A 25215-nucleotide genomic window follows, 5' to 3' on the forward strand; every position below is an offset into this window, starting at 1 on the left:
GTTTATTGGAGGAGTCGTGGGGTGCGACTGCCCTAGGGCGCCACCTCACAGAGGCTTCTGGACTCAGGCTCCTGCTGGTCTTTGGCTCAGGCTGGAGTTTGTGCCAGGCTTTGTGTGCGGGGGAGGGACCGGCACATCTGATGCCAAAGCAGAGATGAATCGATTTTAGTTGCACCTGTTGGGGAGGTTCCTGTTCTGCAGATGAGGACTCAGAGGCATCGGCCCCTCTTTACATAGGATGAGATTGTGGACTTTCTGACTGGAGTGCTCACTCGTGCTGAGGGGCACGTGGGCTCCGAACCTCGGGATCAGGATGCTGAGAAGAAGAAGAAGCCCCGGGACGCAGCCCGCAGAGACCTGGCCTTTGAGGTCCCTGAGCGGGGCAGTCGACCTGCCTCGCCGGCTGCCAAGCTGCCTGCCTCACCCTCGGGCTCGGAGGTAATGCAGGCAGGGGGAGAGCTCTTTTGCTGGGGAATCAGGACTGCAGAGTTGGTTCCTCTCTTCCTGGGGATGCCTGTCTGCCTTGCCAGTGCTGTGGGCCTCTGAGTTCCTACAAGGAGAATTCCTGACCAGGGAATTCCAGAGAGGCATGATGATTGATGGTCAAATCCAAACAACAATGGCTACACCCTTGTCCCCACCCTACTCAGGATCTCTCCAGTGTGTCCAGCAGCCCAACCTCCAGTCCCAAGACCAAAGTGACTACAGTGGCCTCTTCCCAGAAGTCCAGTCAGATCGGGAGCTCTCAGCTGCTGAAGAGACACATGCAGCGGACAGAAGCTGTGCTGACCCACAAACAAGCCCAAGGTATGGGCACCTGGCCCCATGGCCTCTCTGGGGTTCTGCCTTCTGCAGTTGATGTCTTGTGGCAGTTGGAAAGTATTGGCATCTGCAGCTTTTTCCAGGGGTATGTGAGAGGCACCCTTTCCCACATTTCTGTCCAGGCAAAATTTGGTTGAAATGAATACTGAGGGCTGTTAAACATCACAAAAGGTCTGCATTGGTGGAGCTGTACAGTTCCTCTGAGTACAGCTTTGTCTTGGTGTTTTGGGAAGTTAGGCTTTGTGAGCTGACTACACGTATATTGGCCTCAAATGGTTTTCTAACTCCCAGCTGGGGAAGCTGTGTCTACAGTTCTGGGCCCTGTGCAGCCACTCGTGCAGTCAGGGAGCTCTCCACATCCTGGGGACGGAGTGATTGGCTTTATTCATCGGATTCTAGGGCAGCTTAACTGGTGTTGTGCCCTTTTTTTGTCCTGCCCTTGAAAAATTAAGATTCCCATTCTGGGACTTTGAGTGAAGTTTACCAGGGGTCTCTGTAGATAGTTTTTAGATTAGACTGGGAGATACTTTTATGGTTGAAAACAGAGTTTGGAGAATAGTGAGTGCTGTGTAAGAAGCTATAGAAAAGGGAGAGTTCAGTGGGAAGGGAGAGAAGAAGAAACAGTAGCTCTACCTCGCCCCTGCTTTGATCATTTGGGAAGCCCTGAGGTGAGGCCTCTTGGGCGTTGGTGTCTGATGATGTGTCCAGGAGTGTGTGTCATCTGAGATTCTCAGGTACCTGGGAAGAGGTAGCAGCCAGAGAGATGTCAAGTAGAGAGATGTGGAGGTGACAGGAGGCTGATTGCTCACTTCCCCTGTGTTTTAGTGGAGCCAAAGGGTCAGGACCTAAACCCAGGCCTCTTAGAGGTTGCCCTGAAGAGTGGTGCTAACAAGGAGCAGAAGTGTGAGTAGAGTGGTGAAGGCAAAAAAGAGACTAGGCCCTAGGGTCCACGTGGATGTTCTGTGACCTGGATCATCTTAAGTGGTGGCAAGTTCCCCGTGGGTGGTGACCCTTAGACTTTTGATGAAGAGAAAGCCAGCAGTCTGCTGTGCTTCTGGAGGGATAATCAGTTGAGGATCTAAGAAACTCTGGAAGGCTGATGGTTGAGCTGAGTTTGAAACGGGCCCCAGAGTGTCGTGGGGGAGAGCAGCAGGTACTGCACCCTGGCTGTGGCAGAGCCCATGGGCAGGGGCATGATAATAGCTCGTGTTTATAGAACCTTTACTGCGTGCTAGAGCCTTTTCTTGGCACTTAATTTGTTCTTGCTCATTGAATCTTGGCAGTGGCCCCATGAGGCAGGTACATTTATTATTTTCAGTTTATAGATGATTCTAAGGAGCTACTAAACGGCAGAGTCAGGTTTCAAATCCATACAGTAATTCCAGAAAAAGCCCCTGTTGACCATTTTCTAGAACACTTTCGTATCTTTTTCTTACTCCTCCTCTTTCTCCTTTCTCTGGCTGGCTATGATTCTGTAATTCTTTCTGATTCATTCCAGCACAGTTTGCTGCTTTTCTGAAACAAAATATGCTGGTGAGGAAAGCTCTTCCTCCCGGCACCTCCTCCTGTCTCTTTGGTGAGTATCACTCTTTCTCTCACCTCTCACCTCTGCTCTCTGCTTCTCTCCCGTTCTTCCTCTTATTTTTTCCCCATCACTGCCTCTCGTTTGTCTCTGTTTAGTTTCCTCCTGTTCTTTTCTGCCTTTTTCTATCTTCTGAGTCTTTTTTTTTTTTTTTTTTACTAATTCTTTCTGCTTACTCCATAGTCGTTACTTTTTCTCCATTCTTTCTGTTTACCTCTCATGGTGTTTTTCTCTTTTTGTCTCTTATTCTGGTTCTTGGCTCTGCTTCTCCTGTGTGTGCCTATGGACCATTGCCTGTGAGCCTGAGTTTCCTTGTGTGTTTTTCTCCCCGCCTTTGACTTCCTACTTCATCTTGGCTGCTGCAAGCACACACCAACCATTTATCAGCATAAAACCTGTAACTCCTTTCCCTTTTACCCCCCTTCCTACTTTGATTTTAGTCAGTGCATTTATTCCCTAAGCAATCCTTCCAGCTGGTGATGCCCTGACCTGGTCTAGGGTAGCTCCCTGTGGCCCCATGCCAGGATTACCCCTAATCCTTGTGTGACTGCTCTCTTTCTCCCCACCCTACCCCTGATTGCCTATGCTAAGAAGAGGGACTAGGTGGGCTTCTGGGTTTAAAGAGAAGGAAGCCTGACAGATAACTTGAGTCTAAGAGGCTTGGCCATGTGTAGGATGAGTCTCATTGGTTCAGTGGAGGGGGAAACCCATGTGTCAACAGATGGCCTTTCTCTGTACTAATAAAATGACCTAGGGACTACATTGTGACATGGGCCACTGTTGCCTGTTATTTTTGGACAGGAACTATAAAGTTGTCTTGGCTGAGGTGTTCCCTTACCTAGTAGATGCTCAACGCCAGCCTTAAGTCCTGGTGATAATCCTTCTCGTTGCTTCCATTTGGCAAGCAAACCCTCAACTTTGGGCTCTTAGGGCAGGGTGGGACTCTCAGAGCCTTGTAAAAATCTCCCCTTGGAGAGGACTGGATAGCCTGCTTCTCCACTGCTTCTTTGTAGAATGTTTAGTGTCCTCCGGCTGTGTGACGTGGGGCAGGGCCTGAAACAGGACGATCATCACGTTCTTTGAGTCTGGGAAGCACTGTTTAGGCCCATGTGCTGAGTCCTCTGTCTTTTGATTGGCTTCTGCTAGGCAGGGTCGGGATGTCTTCTCCTTTCTTTTTGTTCCTACCAGCTTAAAGCCCCTTCCTTCCTATTCCAGGACCGGGTGAGGGGTGGGGGTGAAGCCATCCTCTGAGAGGGCCAAGGTGGAGCTCCAGCACAGGTGGGGCCTGAGGCACTGGCAGCCTGCTGATGTGTGACTTCTTACGTGGAATGGTTCTTCCGTGTGTTCCCACACACGGCCATGCCCCTGCTGTCACTGGCTGTCAGTGTCTGTCGGCCTCTTTCGCATTGTGGAGAACCTTACCTCAGATTCATCTCTTAGTTCCCATTTCATCAGAACAAACGGAGGAAGCAGAGAAGGAGGATCTTAGGGTCCAGCTGAAGCGGCACCATCCCTCCAGTCCTCTTCCTGCCAGTAAGACCTCCAAGCGACCAAAGATCAAGGTGTCCCTTATCTCCCAAGGGGACACAGCTGGAGGGCCTTGTACTCCTTCTCAAGGAGGAGCTCCAGAAGGTGAGTTTCTCTTGGCCTGTTTAAGTAAAAACTGACCGAGCTCTCGCAGGGCAGAGCGTTGCTCTCTTTGTGATTCTTGCTGGGTGGCTCAGCCTCTGCTTCAGTGCAGGAGGTGCCTGGAGTGAAGAGAGTACGAGGTTGTACATGGAGGAGAGTGGGCAATGACCTGATGTGAACTAGGATCAGGGCGGCAGAGCCAGGATCAGAGGAAGCTGTGGGGTCATTCAAAGCATCGTATATTTTGTTCTTTTTTGGTCTCAATTAAAGATAAAATATTATAGAAAGTCTAGAAATAGAAGGAGAAAATAACCCCAACTCTCCCTACTCTATTGTAGTTATTCTTCATTTTCCACCTTCCAGTCTTTGTCCATAATATCTTGCATTTAGCCTGGGCTGTGGACCCTGAAAGGTTGGGGCCACACAGGACTGACCTGTGACCTTCGGGTTTTCTGTTCTGCAGCTGCGGGAGGGAAGCCGGTCACCATGACACTGGGGCAAGCTCCCACAGGGGCCAAGGAGCTCACAGGGCTTCTCACCACAACCAAGTGAGTCTGTTTCTTGGTCTGTTTGGCCCTGTTCTCTTCTTTCTCTTCACCTTTTCTTTGGTCTATTTAGTGCTTTGGGAAGATGATGGATTTTGGATTCTGTCAGTTTTGGTAATGTGACTTCTTTCTGAGTGGTGTCTTTTTCTTTTGGGTCAACTCACAGTTCATTTCTACTTAAAGTTTGCAAAGCACCCTGTAGCTCTTGCTTCAAGGCCTGACTTTAAAAAGGACTTGAGGCCGGATTCAGCAGGTGGGACAGAGAAACCAAAGGTTCTAGCCTTGTGTCCATTGCTGAAAGCCTTGCTGGGCCCCACTTTGGACCCTCACTGTCTTGTCAGGGTCTGCTACCCTTCGACCTTTGGCTAGTGGAGCTCCTGTCTTTGTCTCCAGGTCAAATGCTTCTGAAGGGGGAGTCTCAGCCAGCCCAGCCTCCTCGGTAGTCTCCAGCAGCACCACGCCCAGTGCCTTGCACACACTCCAGAGCCGCCTGGTGGCCACCTCTCCTGGCAGCTCCCTCCCAGGTAACTGGTAGCCCAGCCTTTCCTGCCTCCCAGCCGAGCCTTTTGGGCTGCAGCAGGAGGGTGGTCCTGGGAAGCATCCCTGGAGCCGAGTCTGGAGAATGCTCCTCTGGTCTCAGGCTTGTTAAAGAGGCTTGACGTGAAGCTGGAATTAGCTTGGAGTTGGGGGAGCTCTTGGCCTTAATTTCTACAGGGACTAAGTATCCCAGTCTGTACTATAAGGAAGAGAAGCAGCTGGTGGGAGACGTATGTATTGTGTTTCATTTTGGTGTTTTTAAGCATGTCTGATTGAGTGAAACTGTAAATGGTACTATACTGGGCATTAGGAATACGAGACATTTTCCTGCCTGTGCTCGTCTCCTCGCTTCCCCCCCCCCGACCCTGCACTAAAAGGCTAGTCGCTGGAGTCCAGCAGGGCCAAGGCACTGCAGATGCTCTTCTCCTGCAAGACCTTCCTCTGCTTTGAGGCCACTAGACTGTGTGCAAAGTAAAGTGTATTGGGGATTCTTTTGGCTTAAAAAGTCCTCCTTCTTCCCTGAAAAGAAAGGAGGGAATTAAGATTTCTGAGAAGTGGGGTTCAGTCTCTCTTTGGTTTTCCTAAAACTGTCCGAAATGTAGGACCGGTGGTTTGGAGCAGGTTGGGATGTGCACAGCAAATCTGAGGCAGTGTGTCTGGAGTAGTACCTTTCCTTATGTGGGCATCCAGCGTGCATGCCTGGGGAGCCCTTCCTTGCGTCTTTTTTTTTTGCTGAAGAAGATCTGCCCTGAGCTAACATCTCTGCCAGTCTTCCTCTATTTTGTATGTGGGTTGCTGCCAGGGCATGGCTGATAAGTGGTGTAGGTCTGCGCCTGAGATCTGAACCCGGGAACCCAGGCCACCGAAGCAGAGCGTGCTGAACTTAACCACTATGCCAGGGGGCTGGCCCCCTGGCATCTTTCTGAGAGCGCTGGGAATGTCTGAGGAAAAGAGCATTGGTGTCTTGGTTGTTGAGGGTGGCTGGGCGTGGCCGTTCTTGGGATAAGGGACTGAACCTGTGCTGATGTCTCTTATATCCTCTCCTAGGGCCCACGTCAGCCAGCAGTCTTCTCCAAGGTCTCAGCTTCAGCTTGCAGGATATCAGCAGCAAGACCTCTGGCCTCCCAGCAAATTCCTCCCCAGGGCCAGCCCCACAGGTACACATCTGCCTTCCACTGGACTGGGCAGGTGTGGGGAGGAGGCCTCCTCAGCTTAGTTGGTTTTGGCAGGGAGACTGGGTCTGGAGTCTGGGTCAAGGACAAGCTTTCTGACTTCACAGCTGGAAGCTCCCAAAGGTTAAGGCTCCATCACTTACTGTGTGACCTTGAGCAAGTTTCTTGACCTCTCTGTATCTGTTTCCATCTGTGTAAAATGAGAATAATAATAGTACTACCCTTGCGGAGTTGTTTTGAGGATTAAATAAGATAATATATGGAAAATGCCTAGAAGAGTACCTTGCATGTAGTAGGCACTTGATACATGGTAGCCCTCAATATATGCTATGGGCCCTCCACACTCGAATGTTGCTGTTGGACAACAGCTTCTGATCAACTGGGCTTGTGTGTCCCACAGGCCACCAGTGTGAAGTTGCCCACCCCCATGCAGAGCCTGGGTGCCATCACCACGGGCACCAGCACCATTGTCCGTACCATTCCTGTGGCCACCACTCTCTCCTCCTTGGGTGCCACTCCTGGTGGGAAGCCCACAGCCATCCACCAGCTGCTGACCAATGGGGGCCTCGCTAAGTTGGCAAGCAGCCTCCCTGGCCTGGCTCAGATCTCTAACCAAGCATCAGGTGAGTCTCTCATGAGAACCGTGGGGACTCCCAGGTAGGGGATCTTCCCCCAGGACTTTCCCATCTCACATGGGCGGGGTATGATGTTGAACCCAACCCCAAGGGGTCCTGGCATTGACCCTCAGGGATTCAGCCATGTGGGTCTGTCCCCCAGAAAGGTTGAGAGAATACAGGCTGTTTCCTGCTGTTTTTCAGACTGACCAGTAGGGCACAGGTGACCCAGCTAGGGAGGAGGCCTAGGCGGGAGGCTGAGGGGCATGTGTTATGTGGGGAAGAAACTCTCCAGGAAAAGAAGGTGGAGGCTGTGGGCAAAAAACCTACTTTCCTCTCTCACTCAGGCTTGAAGGTCCCCACCACCATTACTTTGACACTACGTGGCCAACCGAGCCGAATCACCACGCTGAGCCCCATGGGCTCAGGAGCCGCGCCGTCAGAGGAGCCCACCTCCCAGGCACTGCCCTCCAGCTCACAGGTGAGTCTGCCTGGGAAAACTGAGGACACAGGCTCCATATTGGAAGTTGGGGGCTGGCTGACTGGCTGCTTGGAGGAGCTGCCAGTGCACTGGACTTGTAGGCAGACCACATTCAAATCCAGACTCGGGGGTTTGTAGCTTTGTAACTTTGAGCAAGTTAGGGACCTCTGTGAGTCTCTTTTTCTCTAACGCTCCCTGGATTGTTGTGAGTATTAGATATGTAAGTATGTTCAAGTGTGTAGCTGTGCCTAGTGCCTAATCTTTTTGTTTACTTTCCCTCTCCATTCCTCTTCTCCTCTCATTCTTGGTTTCTTCAGTCAGAAGTTGTGATGGAAGCTAGTTAGCTAATACTCTTCTTTGACCAATGGTTTTCCAGCATTGTGCCATTCCAGATCTTGGCATTCGTTGCCATCTTTTTTAGGGCACAACTAGGTTTTTGTAGCTCTTACCCAGGAAGTCACCATCAATTCCTCCTAGCTGATCTAGTTTCTGTTATGGCCTTTTTTAAGATTTTATTTTTTTTTTTCCTTTTTCTCCCCAAAGCCCCCCAGTGCATAGTTGTCTGTTCTTCATTGTGGGTTCCTTCTAGTTGTGGCATGTGGGACGCTGCCTCAGCGTGGTTCGATGAGCAGTGCCATGTCCGCGCCCAGGATTCGAACCAACGAAACACTGGGCCGCCTGCAGTGGAGCGCGCGAACTTAACCACTCAGCCAGGGGGCCAGCCCCATGTGTTCTGGCCTTTTTAAGTAAAGTGTTTCTAATCTTAAAGAGGTGACTGGAGAGCCACCCAAAGATCAGAGGTTAAAGAAAAAAGTAGTTGGAGTTCAGTATTTAGGGTGCTTTCCTTCAGTATCTTCTGTTTCAGCCAAGGCCTTCCTGTGCAGGGCACGGTGCTATGCAGGCTGCCGTGACTGAAGGCCTGGTCCTGTTCCCCTCATTCCCACCACACCAACCCTGTCTGGGAACTGGGCGGCTGGGTACTGTTGGCAGGTGACAGTTCCCAACTGTTCCAGAAGCTCTTCTGCCTCTTCCCTTTCAGGGGACATTGCTGCACAGAGATTGTTACCTGGTGTTCATAGGGATCATAGCTACCGCGCCCCCCCACCCCCAGCCTTTTTGCAGAGAGGTTCTTACTTATTTTATTCCTTGTTTTTTCAATTACAAAAGTGATTACCCTTATTTTAAGATTGGCACCTGAGCTAACAACTGTTGCCAATCTTTTTTTTTTTCCTTCTTCTCTCCAAAGCCCCCCAGTACATAGTTGTATATTCTAGTTGTGAGTGCCTCTGGTTGTTCTGTGTGGGGCGCCGCCTCAGCATGGCTTGATGAGTGGTGCCATGTCCACGCCCAGGATCTGAACCGGCGAAACCCTGCTGCACTGAAGCGGAGCTCACCAACTTAACCACTCGCTCACGGGACAAGCCCCTGATTACACTCATTTTAAAGAATTCAAACATTACAGAAATAATATAATTTGGAAAGTGAAAATTTCCTATGATACACTCTCGGAGATGATATCTACAGTTAGTAGCTTGATACACATTCTTCTAGATTTTTCTTTCTACACAAAGTACTTTATTTTATTTTATTTTTTTGACAAAACTGGGATCACAGAACATGGACTGTTTTGTAACTAGCCGTTGTTTACAAAACATGTGACATGTTTTGTTGTTGGTTACACAGAGACCTATTTGTTGTCAATGGCCTAGTATTTCACTGGGCAGGTGTACAAAAGCATGCTTTACCACCTCCCGTTAGATAGAGAGTGAATTATGTTTTGTTTTCTGATAGCGTAAATAGTGGTGTAGGGAACACCCTTGTTCATGGTATATGTCTGCAGGCTAGAGGCCAGTAAGTGGGGGGGTGTGCCTCTAAGGTCAGGCTGGCTGCTGACTAATTGCCCTTCAAAAGGTTCTGCTGGTTTACAATTCAAGCCACAGTGATGAGAATGCAACTGTGGAGATCAGTATTTTTAATTATCTTGATTTGATGGGTGAAAAATGAAACTGTTTTAATGTGCATTTTCCTACTACTTATGAGGTTGTATGTCTTCTTGTATGAATTGCTTGTCATTCTGCATCTATTTATTTGGTTTAATAGCAGTTTTATATATTCAGATGTTAATCCTTTATCTATTATACAAGTTGCATATACTTTATTCCAGTCAATGGCTTATCTTTTTTTCTTTCTTTCTATTTAAGTATTAAGTGCTTGTCTTTTAACTTTTGTTTCAGGATCTTTTATGATACAGACATTAAAAATTTTTATATAGTAAAATCTTCAAGTTTTTCCCTTTATGGCTCCAAGGTTTTGTGTCTTAAGAAAGCTCTTCCCATTGCAATAATATAATCTTTTTATGCTTTCTTTTCATGTATATATATATATTTTTTTTCCTTCATCTTCCCAAAGCCCCCCAGTACGTAGTCACATATTCTAGTTGTAGATCCTTCTAGTTGTGGCATGTGGGACACCACCTCAGCATGGCTTGATGAGCAGTGCCATGTCCGCACCCAGGATCCGAACTGGCAAAACCCTGGGCTGCTGAAGTGGAGCGTGCAAACTTAACCACTCGGCCACGGGGCTGGCCCCTATGTATTTTTTAAATTGTAGTAAAATTTACGTATGTGCAGCTTACCATTTTACTCTTTTTAGGCTTACATTTCAGTGGCATTAAGTACGTTAACGTTGTTGTGCAACCATCACCGTCATCCATCTGTAGAGCTTTCCCATCATCCTGTACTGAAACTGTTTTTGTGCTTTCTTAAAATGCTCCTGTTTTTACCTTTAGTTTTTCAATCCACTTGGAATTTATTTTTATATGCTAAGTGAGATAAGGATCCAATTTTATTGATGAGTCCATTCATTCTTCCTTCCTTCCTTCATCTAGAATCTGCTGCTCTCACATTCTAGATTACTGTACACATGTGGGCCTATTCTGTACCCTTGACCTGTCTGTTCCTACATGAGCTTTATATTATTGTTTGATAATGCGGGTCCTTAAGTTAAGGAAGTACCGATCGTGTTTCTAGTTTGCTAGGATTATCTTCATTCTTTTCTTTTTCTCTTGATAAGTAATGGGTTTTGAATTTTGTTCATTGCCCTTTTGGAATCAAATGAGATGAGTGAGCATAAACATTTTCTTTTAATCAGTTAAAATGAGGAATTATTTTAATAGATTTCCTAATATAAAACTGTCTAAATTCCAGATTGAGTAGCTTGTTCAGTATGTCCTATTCTGGTTTTGTTGCACGTGCCCAAATTAATTTTTATCATGCATGCAAAGGCAACAAGAGAGTGAAACAAAAAAAAAAGGAAAGCAGTTAAGTGCTTTAGAGGAAAGGTGGATCTACTCCTTTTTTTTTTTCTTTTTTGCATGAGGAAGATTGGCCCTGAACTAACATCTGTTGCCAATCCTTCTCTTCTTGCTTGAGGAAGATTGTCCTTGAGCTAACATCAGTGCCAATCTTCCTCTGTTTTGTATGTGGGATGCTGCCACAGCGTGGCTTGATGAGTGGTTTATGTCTGTGCCTGGGATCCAAACTCACGAATGAACCTGGGCTGCCAAAGCGGAGCGTGCCAGACTTAATCACTGCGCCACTGGGCCAGTCCCAGGAAAAGCCTTGATTTGCTTTTATTTTACTTAGGATTTTGGCCTCTGTGCTGATTAGTGAGACTGGCCTATAGTTTGCTTTAATCTGGCCCTGCTTTTGTGTGTGTGTGCTTTCCTTGTCCAGTTGTATCAAAGGGGTAATTCTATCTTATAGAAAGAGATGGGAAGCATTTTAATTTTTTTCTCATATTTTAAAACATTTATATATCACAGAAATTATCGGTTGCTTGACGGTTTGATGGAAATGACCTATAAAGCTGTGTGGGCCTATTTTCGAGGAGTCTTAACCTCTGCTGATGCCACGGTGATGCTCGAGTAGAGCACAGATCCCCACCGTGTGATCCCTTCCTCCTCTCTGAGGTGATCCTCTTCGGCCTTCTGTGGCCTGGAGGAGGGAGGTAGTGTTGAGAAGAGAGTAGAGGCCGTTGAGAACCCTTTTCCATGGCTAAATTGAAGTACAGCCTGAAGATCAAGATCTGGCTTCTACCTGATGGTATCAACTCAAGAGCTTAGTTTTTGTCTCAGTAAAATGAGTGTGTAGCTATTAGGAGGGTTCTAGTGGTGATTCTTTTCTTACAGACAAAGGAGGTATTGTTAGATTAAGACTTGCTGACTTGAAAGCTTCTAACAGTTACCTCAGGGTTCAGACTGCCAGGGAGCATGCTATCAGGGAAAGCACAGGGCCAGGGGTCAGGCCCCCTGTCTTCAGCCAGCTGTGTGGACCTGAGAAAATGACCTAGGCTCTCTGAGCTTTTGTTTTCCCATCTAGTCTAGTGAAGAGGTTGGTCTAATCAGTGATTATTTTGGTGGTGGGATTAGTAGGGGCTGTCTCAGAATCTCCTCAGGCTTTGAGAAGATGAATTTTTAAAAAAGTTTTTATTGTGGTCCTAATAGTTTATAACATGAAATTTCAGTTGTACAGCATTGTCAGTCACCGTATGTGTGTGCTCCTTTACCCCTTATGTCCACTTTCCAACCCTCTTCCCCTCTGGTAACCACTAATCTGTTCTCTTTGTCCTTGTGTTAGTTTATCTTCCACATAGGAGTGAGATCCTACGGTATTTGTCTTTCTGTGGCTGCCTTATTTCACTTAACGTCATACCTTCAAGGTCCATCCATGTTGTTGTGAATGGGACGATTTTGTGTTTTTAATGGCTGTGTAGTATTCCATTGTGTATAAATGTGTATACCATAGCTTCTTTATCCATTCATCAGTTGATGGGCACTTGGGTTGTTCCCACTTCTTGGCTGTTGTGAATAGTGCTGCAGTGAAAATAGGGGTGCATAAGTTTCTTTGAATTGTTGATTTCACGTTCTTTGGATAAATACCCAGTAGTGGGATAGCTGGGTCATATGGTATTTCTGTCTTTAATTGTTTGAGGACTCTCCATACTGTTTTCTATGGTGGCTGCACCAGTTTGCATTCCCACCAGTAGTATATGAGGGTTCCCTTGAGAAGATGAATTTTTAAAGGTTGAGAAACAAACCACCCATTTATGGTATTTATGAGACAATTGGAAATTTGAACACTCACTGGATAATTGTTGATACTAAGGGATTGTTAACCTTTTTATATGTGATAATGTTGTTTCAGTTTGAAAAAATAATCCTTTTTTATTTTGGGATTACATACTGCAATATTTATGAATAGAATGAATTTGAAAAGAAAGAAGATGTAAACACCAGCTAGGCTCCTAAGGTCTATGCAAGCACTTAATTATCTGTTTTGTTTCTGGCACTGATGAATATTTACTGTGTTTCCTTTATGGACCTGGACTATTATGTACTCCTTACAGCTGAGAAGCTGCGGGAGGAAGGGGAGGGACAGAGACCATGTTGTCTCTGACGCCCTCCCTCAGAGTCTTGAGAATGCACTCCTTTCCTATGGTCACAAGGTCTTCTCCTCTCTGTCCATACTGTGGACACCTCTGGCCACACCATGACCTTGTCAGGCTGGCAGGCAGCCCCTCTAGCTGTCCACCCAGCAAGGGGCATTGCGGCAACCCTTGCGCAGCCCCTGGGAGCGGGGCTCACTCTCAGGTGTAGGCCTAATCAGGGCAGAGCAATCATCTGTGCACAGCCCTGCCTTTGGGCAGGTGAGCAAATGGGAGGCGGATCCGTTCCAGTTCTGATTGTCAGACCCTTCATTCCCCCTCTCCTGTGCCCTCCATCTTCCTGCCTTTACTGCATTCTCAGAGACGTCTTAGGCGTTTTCCAAAAGTGAAATCTAGACAAGTGGGGAAAACCTTGGTGAAAAAAGGCCAACTCTCTCTACCTTGCTTCCTTCTTCCTAAGCTGCAGGGCTCAACAGTTTATGGCATCCTCCACAACACACAAAAATTGACAATACCTAAAAAAATGATATTGTCAGAGCAATCAAGGAAAACTTCCCTTCAACTCTGTCACCCTTAACAATTCACCTGTGTCCTTTTCCCTACGTTATTTTCCTGTCCTTAGGCTAACCTTTGTAGTTGAACACATAGTATACTCTAGGTGCTTTATGTAGATTGTCAACAACCCTGGGGAGTAGATGCTGTCATCTGTATCTTACAGATGAGAAAAAGGAGGCTCAGAGAGCATAAGTCACTTGTCAGTTTCCCTAAAAAGTGGTAGAGGTGAGTCTGACTCCAGAGTCTGTATTCTGTTAACCACTTGGTTGCTAGAACGTGTCCTTGTGCATCCAGCTTTTTCCCTATCAAGAGTTACTTCTTTGGAATAAATTCTCAGGAGTAGGATGATTGGGTCAGAGGGTCTGGATGTGTTAACCTGGCAAAGTTTTGACTCTTGTTCACCACCTCTCCTACTACAGCGCCTGCCTCCAGCACCCTGAAGATACTGTGTGATACATCCTCCCTTACCAGGTTGGTGATGGCTGCTGCACGGTGAGCCCTGGGCACATGTGCTGTCCTGCTGAGCTGTCCACTTGTCTGAAGACCTCTTTAAGACAGTCGTTTTTGCCTCCCCGCCAACTGTCTTGAGGGTTGTGCCTCTGGGTCTTGTGAAACCATTAGGCTAGGTGCTATGGCGCCAGCAAGAGGAGCATTGTCTTCCAGCATCTACAGAATCTCCAGCTCCCCAGCAGATCTGGCTGTGTGTGGATCAGAGGCATTTATTCCCCAGCAGTAGCCAAGGAGAAGTGTTGGACTGCCCACTGCATTTAATAAAGGAATTCCTTCTGGAAGTCTGTGCTCTCCCTGTGCCAAGTTGGGAGGAGACTTCCATGTGGTCTGGAGCTGTGGGAGTGAGGATTGAGAGCCCTTTGCTGAGGCCTGGGATCATCTGGGCCCACCAGCCAGTTATTCAGTGCCAGAAGGGCTTGTTTTGGACAAGGCTGTTGGCTTCACTAAGCAGCCATGGGAGAGTGCTCCCCATGCAACTCCCTCTTAGGAACCACACCAGCTGCCGACTAGCCTGCTGAGACCTGGGAACTCCTAATTTCAAACCCACCATAGGGCAAAGAGAACTGAGCTGTCATTTTTCAGTCCCTTTGGCCACTACAGATGTGGGCAGCAGCAGTTGCCAAGAGGTAGAAGCTGGCCCTTTTCTTTTTCTCATCATGCCTTGGGCAGTTACTGTATCCAGAAAGTCTGCAGGTCCAGAAAGGCTGAAGAAGAGAAACAGAACAGCAAATGAAGTGGCTTTGAAGAACGTGCCAGTAAGTCCTGTGGTGAAAATGATTTGGGCTTGAGGCTTTGCATCTAGTACCTAAGGCACTCTTGATACAACTGGAGGTGAAAGAAGAATTAGCCAAGTCAGAGGGAAGAAACCCGACCCCTAAAATTTCTCTCCAGGGCTTGGAAGTGGAATAGGGATAACCAGCTGAGTTAACATCTTGGCTGCCAGAAAGCTTAGGCATCAGGATGACGAAGGCTGTGTTTCATTGTTTCTGTTCCATACAACTTTTTGTCCTTTTGCACAAAAGTGGGAAGAATCTTGGCATTGACTCGACTGTAAGGGCTCTTGGTACTAACTTGAACCCTGGAGGTGCAGATCCCTGGAGAAACAATCACTGAAGATGGAGCTCTGAGCCCCTCCTTAACTCCTCCTCATAATACCTGTATGCGAAGGTGGTTTTAAGTTTGGCTGAGAACCTATCTTCCAGAGCAGGCTTCCTTCCCTTCCATGCTCTAGAATGTTTCTGGCTAAGGTGATAAATAAGGCAACCAAAATGTGACTCTGTTCAGTATCTGGAGGCAGGGAGGGTCCACAGCATGCCGTGACTGGAATTGTGGTCCCGGGTCTTGACCCATGGTGCAGCATATATCCAAACCAGGCCACCTGTGTTCAATCCAGGAGCCTCACCTGCCAGTCCGAGTGGCAGCCAGGTAGAAGTGTACAGTGTGCAGGAGTCTCAGACGAGGCAGATTGGAGTGCTGCGGGCAGGGCCAGGGGCCATGTTAGAGGATGGGAGAGGGCATTTTAAGCACTGTGCTCTCCCTCCCTGACCTCCTGCAGAGCTGGTTTCAGCAGTGAGTCACACAGAATTAGACTGCGTTCTTGCATTACCTGGTAGGTAACAGCTTTCTGAATTCAGGAGGCGGTTAGTAAGTTTGAGCATATGAAATCTGAAAGAGGTGTCCGTGGGTAGGGAGTTTGATAACTTTACAGGTAGGATGATAACACACCAACAGGAACCGAGGACAGTAAGACTGTGTGAGACTGTGTGAGCTTTTAGGAATTGAGGACAGGCAGAGGTCCTGAACCACCCATTCATGACTTAGGAGTGTAGCCTAGACAGCACTGGAGGGACTGCTCCTGAAACATGCTGGCCCAGTGTGTGCTGGGACCAAAGGAAAAACTAACACATTGTCCTGCATTTGTGTAAATCCTCATATGCTTCCCGTGAGTGACCTCCTAAGGCTTGGGTTGTACACCTTGAAGAATGCCAACACTGGAGAAGGGGCGTGGTGAGAACACTGATTCTTCCTCACCTTGGAGGGACAGGCTAAGAGGGGGGAAGTGGTTGAAGTCTCTTGAGTCATGTTCTCCAGTTCTAGTCTTCTCCAACCACACTTCTTGAAATGTAAAAGGAAGCTTTCCTCTACCTATCATATAGCAGACCTGGAGTCCATAACCTCAGAAGGTAATACTACTAGCGAAAAATGTAGAAGGATCAGGAAGGCTGTCGTTAAAGTCTTTGGGTGACAGATGAGTGTTGATGCACTATGGAAGATGTCCTTGTGCTTTGAGAAGAGGTCCCTGATGGAGGAAGACTTTCTGTCTGTTCTTAACCTCACCACTAGAACAGTCTTGGGCTGGATGGTTTATAGAGCTGAGTTGCTGTGATGGCTCTGTTCTTACATTAGCAGAAACAGTGGAAAAAAATAAAAATAACTTTGGATTGCTTCAACTTCTTTTCAGTTGACTTCTCATGTTTATTCTGGTAACCACCCAATGAAGTGGCACAGAAAATAAAAGCTAAGATAATGTGGTAAAGCCAGTAATCATCTCACTGATGCCTGGTGCCATGAGGTGGGTACTGTAATTCCGTTTTTACAGGTGAGGAAACTGAGGCACAGAGAAGTCACAGCAGGAAGTGGCAGAAACAGGACTGGAGCCCATGCAGTCTGAAGCCAGTGTCTGTTCTACTCTGCACTGTGCTGGGTTCTGAGATGGGAGACCAGAAGTGGAGATTAGCCCAGGAGGTGAGGAGATGGTGGCTTGGCCTTCATCTGACCCTTTTCAGTTTACTTCCCATCAGGCCTAGAGTGGTTGCTGCTGCCGTGGTGGGGCTCTTGGCTGGGGCTGAGTTGGTAGGTAGGGTCCTCACCCTTGGTCCTGAGAGATTGAAATCCCTTTGCACATCATATACCTCCATCCCCCTCCAATAAAGCAATAAAGTCTTAACGATGAGTGAATGAATTCCAACCTCCAGATTATTTGTGTACTTTTATCCAGGAGGACCTTCCTTTCTACCCTTAAATTCCAGGTCCCTACACTTAGCTTTGAAACCCTCTTGGTGGAAGCCATAGTTCGGGTAGACTGCCTGGAGTATCTAGTACGTGTGGGGTCATCTTGTTACCATCCTTAGTAGAGACCTGATACTTTTTCCCTCCCTTTCAACTCTAGTCTCACTGACTTGGGTGAGTCAGATGAAGTAGAGATAAGGATTAGATTGTTTAAATGAGAACTATCTTAAACTTCAGGAGTATAGGGACAGGGCCATAGCAAATTATGATGCAGAAAAATCTTTGTTACTTTATCTCCCTTTCCAAAGCATATGTTTTAGTCACAGACATTGGTTGCAAGAAGCAGAAACCATTCACCACCTAAATTCGTTCTAAAAGGGAATTTTCTCTCAATAGGCATTCTCATAGACAGGGAGCCTGACAGTTTCTGCTACTTGCCTCATGACGTCAGCTGACTTGGACTTGCCAGGGACCAGTTGTCACCGGACTTTGTTGCTGTGGGCCTTTGTGGATGGCCAGTCTCTCTTTCAGTTCAAATTCTGAGCACAGTGAACCTCGTTGGCTCAGTCTCGCTCATGCGTTGGCTCCTCTCCCACCCCAGTCCAGTAATAGTGTCCAGAGGATGAAGTCATGTGAGCCAACACCTTTCTAAGAAGAGAGTAGAAAGGATAAAACAAACAAAACTGTTGGGCTATTCAGATGTGTGTGTTTGGTTTTTAACTTGCAGTTGTAGTTTAGAGAAGTCCCATGTTTTCTTTATCCAGTTTCCCCCAATGCTTACATCTGACATAACTGTAGTACAATATCGAAACCAGAAAATTAACATTGGTACAGTGTGTGTGTATAGTTCTATGTCATTTTATCCCCGTAACCATAATCAAGATACAGAACTATTCCATCGCCGCAAAGATCTCCCTCATGTTACCCCTTTCTAGTCACACCCATCTCCTTCCCCCTCACCATTCCTCACCTGTAGCAACCACTAATCTTTTCTTCATCTCTGAGTAGAATGATAAATAAATAGAATCTTATAATACATGAGCTTTGAGATTTGCCTTTTTCCCCACTCAGCTTAATTCCTTTGATGTTCATCCAAGTTGTTGTGTGTATTAGTAGTCCTTGTTTTTACTGCTGCTGAGTATGAATGTTCCATGGTGTGGGTGTACCACAGTTTCTGTAACCACCTTTTGAGGGACATCTTGATTATTTCCAGTTTGAGGCTGTTACAAATAAAGCTGCTGCGAACAATTGAAGGCAGGTTTTTGTGTGAATATTAGTTTTCATTTCTCTAGGATAAATGCCCAGGAGTGTGATTTTTGGGTCATAGGGTAAGTTTTCAGTTTTTTAAGAAACTGCCAAACTGTTTTCCGGAGAAACTACCATTTTACATTCCCACCAGTAGTGTAGGAGAGATCCACTTTCTTTGAACCCTTACCAACGCTTGATGCTGTCTGTGTTTTTTCATTTTAGCCATTCTAATAGGTGTGTGGTCATACCCCATTACAGTCTTTAAAATTTGTTCAGGTTTGTATATGGTCCGGGGTGTGGTGGTTTATCTTGATGTATGTTCTGTAGGCACTTGAAGAGTGTGTATTCTGCTGTTGGGTAGAGTGTTCTGTAAATATTAGTAAAATTCTGTTAGTTGATGGTGTTGTCGAGTTCTTATATCCTTGCTGATTTTCTGTCAAGTTGTTCTGTCAGTTGTTGAGAGAGTGGTGGTGAAATTTCCAACTATAATTATGGAATTGTCTGTCTCTCCTTTCAGTTCTATCAGTTGTGCTTCGCGTATTTTGCAGTTCTGTTATCTAGTGCATACACATTTAGGATTCCTGTGTCTTTTTGGTGGATTGAACCTTTTATCATTATGTAATGTCTCTGTGTACCTGGTAATTTTCTTTGCTCTGAAGTTTATTTTATCTGACATTCAGATGTCAGATCTGATGTCAGTCTCTGTCTTTTAATTGGTGTTTTTAGACCGTCTCCATTTAGAGTAATTATAGATATGTTAGTGTTTAAGTCAGCCACTGTAATTTTTGTTTCCTGTTTGTCCTCTGTTTTGTTCTGGTTTCTTTTTGTTGCCTTCAAGTGAGTTACTTGAACTTTTTTTTTAGAATACAATTTTGATTTAGCTGTAGTATTTTTGAGTGTATCTCCTTGTATAACTTTTTAAGTGGTTGCTCTAGATGTTGCTTTATATATACACGTAACATGTTACAGTCTGTTGGTGTCCACATTTTACCAGTTGGAGTGAACTGAAGGAGCTTAACCTCCCTTTATGTCTCTTTACCCTCCCCCACTTCTCATACAATTGGCTGTATACATTGAGAGCCGTGTTAGACAGTGTTGTAAGTTTTGCTTCAAACATAATTTAGAAAACTCAAGAGGAAAAGGGAAATCTATTGTATTTACCCATATTTTTATTCTTTCCATTGTTCTTTCTTCCTGATGTTCCAAGATTCTTACTTTTATCATTTCCTTTCTGTTTAGAGAACTTCTTTTAGCAATTCTTTTAGAGAAGGTCAGCTGGCACAAGTGTTTTTAATTTTCTTTCATCTGGCATCTTAATCTCCCCTTTATTATTGAAGGATATTTTTGCTGGATGTAAATTCTGGGTTGATTGTTCTTTTCTTTCAGTACTTGAAAAATGTTATGCCTCTTCCTTGGTTTCTGATGAGAAATTGTTGTCATTCAAATTGTTTTTTAACCCTATAGGTAAGGTGCTGTTTCTCTCTTTGTGCTTTCAATATTTTTCTTTGTCTTAGTTTTCAGACTTGACTTTGATGTGTCTTGGCATGAATTTCTTTGGACTTTTCTTGTTAGGATTCACTCCGCTTCCTGAATCTGTAAGCTTGTGCCTTTTTACCAAATTTGGGGAATTTTCAGCCATTATTTTTTCAACCCCACCCTCTGTTTCTACTCCTCCAGATCCCGATGACATGAATGTTAGATCTTTAATTATAGTCCCACAGGGCCCTGAGGCTATTCCTTTTTTTCCCCCTACTCTGTTTTCTCTGTTTAGATTGTGCAGTTTCTATTGTTCTGTCTTCAAGTTCACTAATTCTTTTCTCTATCACCTCTATTCTGCCGTTGAGCCCATCCACTGAGTTTTTCACTTAGGTGAGTATATTTTTCAATGCTGGAATTTTTTTTTTCCTTCTTCTCCTTAAAGCCCTCCAGTACATAGTTGTATATTCTAGTTGTAGGTCCTTCTGGCTCTGCTATGTGGGATGCTGCCTCTGCATGACTTGTTGAGTGGTGCCAGGTCTGCGCCGAGGATCCAAACTGGTGAAACCCTGGGCCACTGAAACGGAGCTCCTGAACTTAACCACTCAGCCATGGGGCCAGCCTAAATCTAGAATTTCTATTTTGTTTTTTTATCTCTTCTATTTCCTTGCTGAGAAATTTTTTATTTGTCTCAAGTGTGTTTGTAATTGCTCACTGAAGGATTTTTATGATGACTACGTTAAAATCCTTGTTAGACAATTCTAATACCTTTGACATTGAAACGTTGACAATCTCTTGATTGTCTTTTCTCATTCAAGCTGAGATTTTGTGGGGATTGTTGGTATGGTCGTTGAGTGGTTTTAGTTGAAATCTGGACATGTTGGGTATTATGAAACTCTTGATCTTACTTAAATCTGTTTTAGCAGGCCTTGTTTGAGACTGCTCTGGCAGGAATAAAGAGGAGCTGCTTTGTCACTGTTGGTGAGATGGGAGTCTGGGATCCCCGCTCGGCTTTCAGTGATGCTGACATGGGAGAGGGGCTCCTCTTTACTGCTGAGTGGAGGTGGAGTTTCAGCTCCGCACTAGGCCTCCACTGATGCCAACTCAGCTGGAATGGGAAAGGGTACCTTGTTTTTTTCCTCATGTTGCCTCAATTTATGCTGCAGAGGTTATGTGTCCTTGTTACCCTGGGCAGTGGTGAATGTTCTGACTCTCCACTAGACCTTTGCTGACCACCCCAGCTGGGGTCGGCGGGCGGGGAGGGCGGGGGGGCCCTTGTTACCTCCTGGTGGGGGTAGATGTCCAGGCTGACCATATGGTCTCCAGTGACACAGTAGGGATGAGGGTTGGAGGCCTCATTACCACTCATTGGAATGAAAGTTTTGGTTCCCCACTTGGCTTTCTTTGACACCAACCCCCAAATAATTGGACACTTTAAGAGACGATCACTTCATAAAAAAAGTAGCACACTGGACCATATATACCTTCTGAAGCAGAATTATTGGAAGAGTTGGACCAAGAAGTTAATATGTGATGAATATATGTAAGGAGTTAAAGTTAGAAATTATCAAGATGAAACAACCATAAGAAAACACCAAGAGAAATCAGATAGAAATATTAATTATGGAAAATATAGTATGTGGAATATGGAAAAAATAAATATAATTAAAACAAGATAATGATGGGATAAAAAGTAGAAGGAATATGACTAAAGAATGAATTAGTGAGTTGGAAATTTATAATTAGGAACTCTCCCTAGTTGTTAGTTTACAATTAGGAACTTCTCCCTGGAAGGCATCAAGAAAAGCCAAGAAATATGGAGAATAGAAATAGAAATAGTATAACACAATTAAGAATCTTGGAGAGGAAAATAAAAATAAAACCAAGGAAATAATTTTCAAAAGAATGGAGAATTTCTAGGAATTAAGAGAAAATGGAAAGGCCTCAGTTTGAAAGGGTTCGCATGAGTCCAAAAGGGAGAAATAAGGAAAACAAATGTCTGGACATATCATACAGGCATATCTCAGAGATCTTGCAGGTTTGGTTCCAGACCACTGCAGTAAAGCAAATATCACAATAAAGCAAGTCACGTGAATATTTTGGTTTCCCAGGGCATATAAAAGTTGTGTTTACACTATACTGTAGTCTGTTAAGGGTGCAATAGCATTATGCCTTTAAAAAAAACCAATGTACACACCTTAATTACAAAATACTTTATTGCTAGAAAAAATGCTAGCCATCATCTCAGTCTTCGGTGAGTCATAATCTTTTTGCTGGTGGAAGGTCTTCCCTTGATGTTAGCGGCTGCTGACTGATCAGGGCAGTGGTGCTGAGGGTTGGGGTGGCTGTAGCAGTTTCTTAAGACAACAATGAAATTACCACATCAGTTGACTCTTCCTCTCATGAACGATTTCTCTGTAGCATGTGATGCTGTTTGATAGCATTTTACCCACAGTAGAACTTTCCAGATTGGAGTCAGACCTCTCAAACCCTGCCCCTGCATTATCAACTAAGTTTATGTCATATTCTAAATCCTTTGTTGTCATTTCAACAATCTTCACAGTATCTTCACCAGGAATAGATTCCTTCTCAAGAAACCACTTTCTTTGCTCATCCATAAGGAACAGCTCCTCATCCATTAAAGTTTGACCATGAGCCTCCACTTCTAGTTTTAGTTCTTTTGTCATTTCTACCACATTTGCAGTTACTTCTTGCACTGAAATTTTGAGCAGCTCAAAGTCATCCATGAGGATTGGAATCAACTTCTTCCAAACTCCTGTTAATGTTGATATTTTGACCTCTTCCCATGAATCACAAATCTTCTTAATGGCATCTAGAATAGTGAATCCTTTCCAGAAGTTTTTCAGTTTACTTTGCCCAGATCCATCAGAGGAATCACTATCTGTGGCATCTGTAGCCTTATGAAATGTATTTCTTAAATACTAAGACTTGAAAGGTGAAATTACTCCTTGACCCATGGGCTGCAGAATGGATGTTGTGTTAACAGGCATGCAAACTACATTAATCTCATTGTACATCTCCATCAGAGCTCTTGGGTGACAGATGCATTGTCATTGAGCAGTAATATTTGAAAGGAAGCTTTTTTCTGAGCTGTAGGTCTCAACAGTGGGCTTAAAATATTCAGTAAACCATGTTGTCAACAGATGTGCTGTCATCCAGGCTTTGTTGTTGCATTTATAGACCACGGGCAGAGTAGATTTAGCATCATTCTTAAGGGTCCTAGGATTTTTGGAATGGTAAATGAGCACTGGCTTCAACTTAAAGTTACCAGCTGCATTAGCTCCTAACAAGAGAGTCCGCCTGTCCTTTGAAGCTTTGAAGGCAGGCATTGACTTCTCCTCTCTAGCTATGAAAGTCCTAGATGGCATCTTCTTCCAACATAAGGATGTTTCGTCTACATTGAAAACCTCTTGTTTAGTGTAGCCACCTTCATGAATTTTCTTAGCCAGAGCTTCTGAATAACTTGCCACAGCTTCTACGTCAGTACTTGCTGCTTCAACTTGCACTTTTATGTTATGGAGACAGCTTCCGTTAAACTTCATGAACTAAACTCTGGTACCTTCAGACTTTTCTTCTGCAGCTTCCTCACCTCTCTCAGCCTTCATAGAATTGAAGAGAGTTATGGCCTTGCTCTGGATTAGGCTCTGGCTTAAAGGAATGTTGTGGCTGGTTTGATCTTCTATCCAGACCACTAAAACTTTCTCCATATCAGCAGTAAGGCTGTGTAACTTTCTTGTCATTTATTTGTTCACTGGAGTAGCACTTTTAATTTCCTTCAAGAATTTTTCCTTTGCATTCACAACTTGGCTAACTATTTGGCACAAGAAGTCTAGCTTTTGGCGTATCTCAGCTTTTGACATGCCTCCCTCACTAAGGTTAATCATTTCTTGCTTTTGACTTAAAGTGAGAGACGTGTGTCTCTTCCTTTCATTTGAACACTTAGAGGCCATTGTAGGGATATTAATTAGCCTAATTTCCATATTGTTGTGTCTCAGGGAATAGGGAGGCCTGGGAAGAGGGAGAAAGATAGGGGAACGAACGGCTGGCCAGTGGAGCAGTCAGAACACACACAACATTTATTAAGTTCACCATCCTATATGGATGCAGTTCGTGGCACCCCAAGACCATTACAATAGTAACATCAAAGATCACTGATCACAGATCACTATAACAAATATAATAAGAATGAAAAAGTTTGAAATATTGTGAAGATTACCAAAATGTGACACAGAGACACAAAGTGAGCAAATGCTTTTGGAAAAATGGTGCCGAGAGACATGCTTGCTGCAGGTTTGCCACAAACCTTCAATTTGTAAAAAATAGAGTATCTGTGAAGTGCAATAAAATGTATGCCTGCAGTCAAAGACAGAAAATCTTAAAGGCTTCCATGGAGAAAATGCAGATCCACCACAAAGTTTGAACCAGTATCAGACTGACATGCTACATCTCAACGTGAAACTTGGATTCAAGAATCTTGGATTAATATTTTTTATGTATTGAAGGAAAAGAACATAGAATTTAAATGTGAAGGCAAGATAAAAATGTTCTCAGGGATACAAGTTTCAAAAGTCTGCCACATAAAGACTCAAATTGAAAGAAGTTATTAGGGGCCAGCCCGGTGGCACAGTGGTTAAGTTCACACGTCCCACTTTGGCAGCCTGGGGTTCGCCAGTTCAGATCCTAAGGGTGGACATGGCACCACTTGGCAAAGGCTGTGCTGTGGTAGGTGTCCCACATATAAAGTGGAGGAAGATGGGCAGGGATGTTAGCTCAGGGCCGGTCTTCCTCAGCAAAAAGAGGATTGGCAGCAGATGTTAGCTCAGGGCTAATCTTCCTGGAAAAAAAAAAAGGTATTTAGAAGTACTTAGAAATAAATCCAGACAAAGTTGCGAGAAATATAGGAAGTGAGTGTGATTAAATATCTTTATAAAGTTTATTGTTAAAATAAAAAAGGTCAGAAGTGCCCATCAATGGATGAGTGGATAAGAAAGATGTAGATATATATACTACTCAGCTATAGAAAGATGAAATCATGCCATTTGAGACAACATGGATGGACCTTGAGGGTGTTATGCTAAGTGAACTAAGTCAGATGGAGAAAGTCAGTTACCGTATGACTTCACTCATGTGGACAATAAACAAATACAAGAGATACAGAGAACAGATTAGTGGTTACCGGAGGGGAATGAGTAGAGGGGAGGACAAAACGGGTAAAGCAGCACGTATGTGTGGTACGGTAGATGGCAAGTAGACTTTCAGTGGTGAACATGATGCACTGTATACAGAAGTTGAAATATAATGATGTACACCTGAAATTTATATAATGTTACAAACCAATGTGACCTCAGTAAAATAAATTTTTTAAAAAAAGGTCGAGCACAAAATATCTATCTATCTAGAACTAAATTCTAGATAATGTGATTGGGGGTAGAGCAGGGAGCAAGAGATAAAAGGAAATGTAGGGGCTGGCCAAGTGGTGTTGTGGTTAAGTTTGCACGCTCTGCTTTGGTGGCCCGGGATTTGCAGGTTTGGATCCTGGGAGTGGACCTAACACTGCTCATCAAGCCGC

The 25215-nt window shown here is 44.9% G+C and overlaps 1 protein-coding gene across 19 annotated transcripts in view; it reads left to right on the top strand.

Annotated features, from left to right (window-relative positions):
- KANSL3 (KAT8 regulatory NSL complex subunit 3) overlaps positions 1 to 25215 on the top strand; it is a 63040-nt gene that overhangs the window by 33066 nt on the left and 4759 nt on the right. For 2 of the 19 annotated variants that reach the window (XR_011425923.1, XR_011425925.1), the window contains exons 13-23: positions 238 to 438; positions 651 to 807; positions 3845 to 4036; positions 4497 to 4581; positions 4972 to 5102; positions 6163 to 6272; positions 6688 to 6910; positions 7249 to 7382; positions 13802 to 14647; positions 16492 to 16637; positions 17298 to 18158. Coding sequence is in view for 11 of the 19 variants with exons in the window: in XM_070235115.1 (XP_070091216.1) it covers positions 238 to 438; positions 651 to 807; positions 2321 to 2398; positions 3845 to 4036; positions 4497 to 4581; positions 4972 to 5102; positions 6163 to 6272; positions 6688 to 6910; positions 7249 to 7382; positions 13802 to 13822 (1332 nt within the window). In the remaining 8 variants the exon portion in view is untranslated. Of the gene's footprint in view, positions 1 to 237; positions 439 to 650; positions 808 to 2320; positions 2399 to 3844; positions 4037 to 4496; positions 4582 to 4971; positions 5103 to 6162; positions 6273 to 6687; positions 6911 to 7248; positions 7383 to 8628; positions 9660 to 13801; positions 18159 to 25215 lie in introns of those variants that run through there. The other 17 variants (XM_023618659.2, XM_023618657.2, XM_070235118.1 and 14 more) reach the window with 14 other exon arrangements.

This window comes from Equus caballus, chromosome 15, assembly GCF_041296265.1.
Source record: "Equus caballus isolate H_3958 breed thoroughbred chromosome 15, TB-T2T, whole genome shotgun sequence".
Lineage (NCBI taxonomy): Eukaryota > Metazoa > Chordata > Mammalia > Perissodactyla > Equidae > Equus > Equus caballus.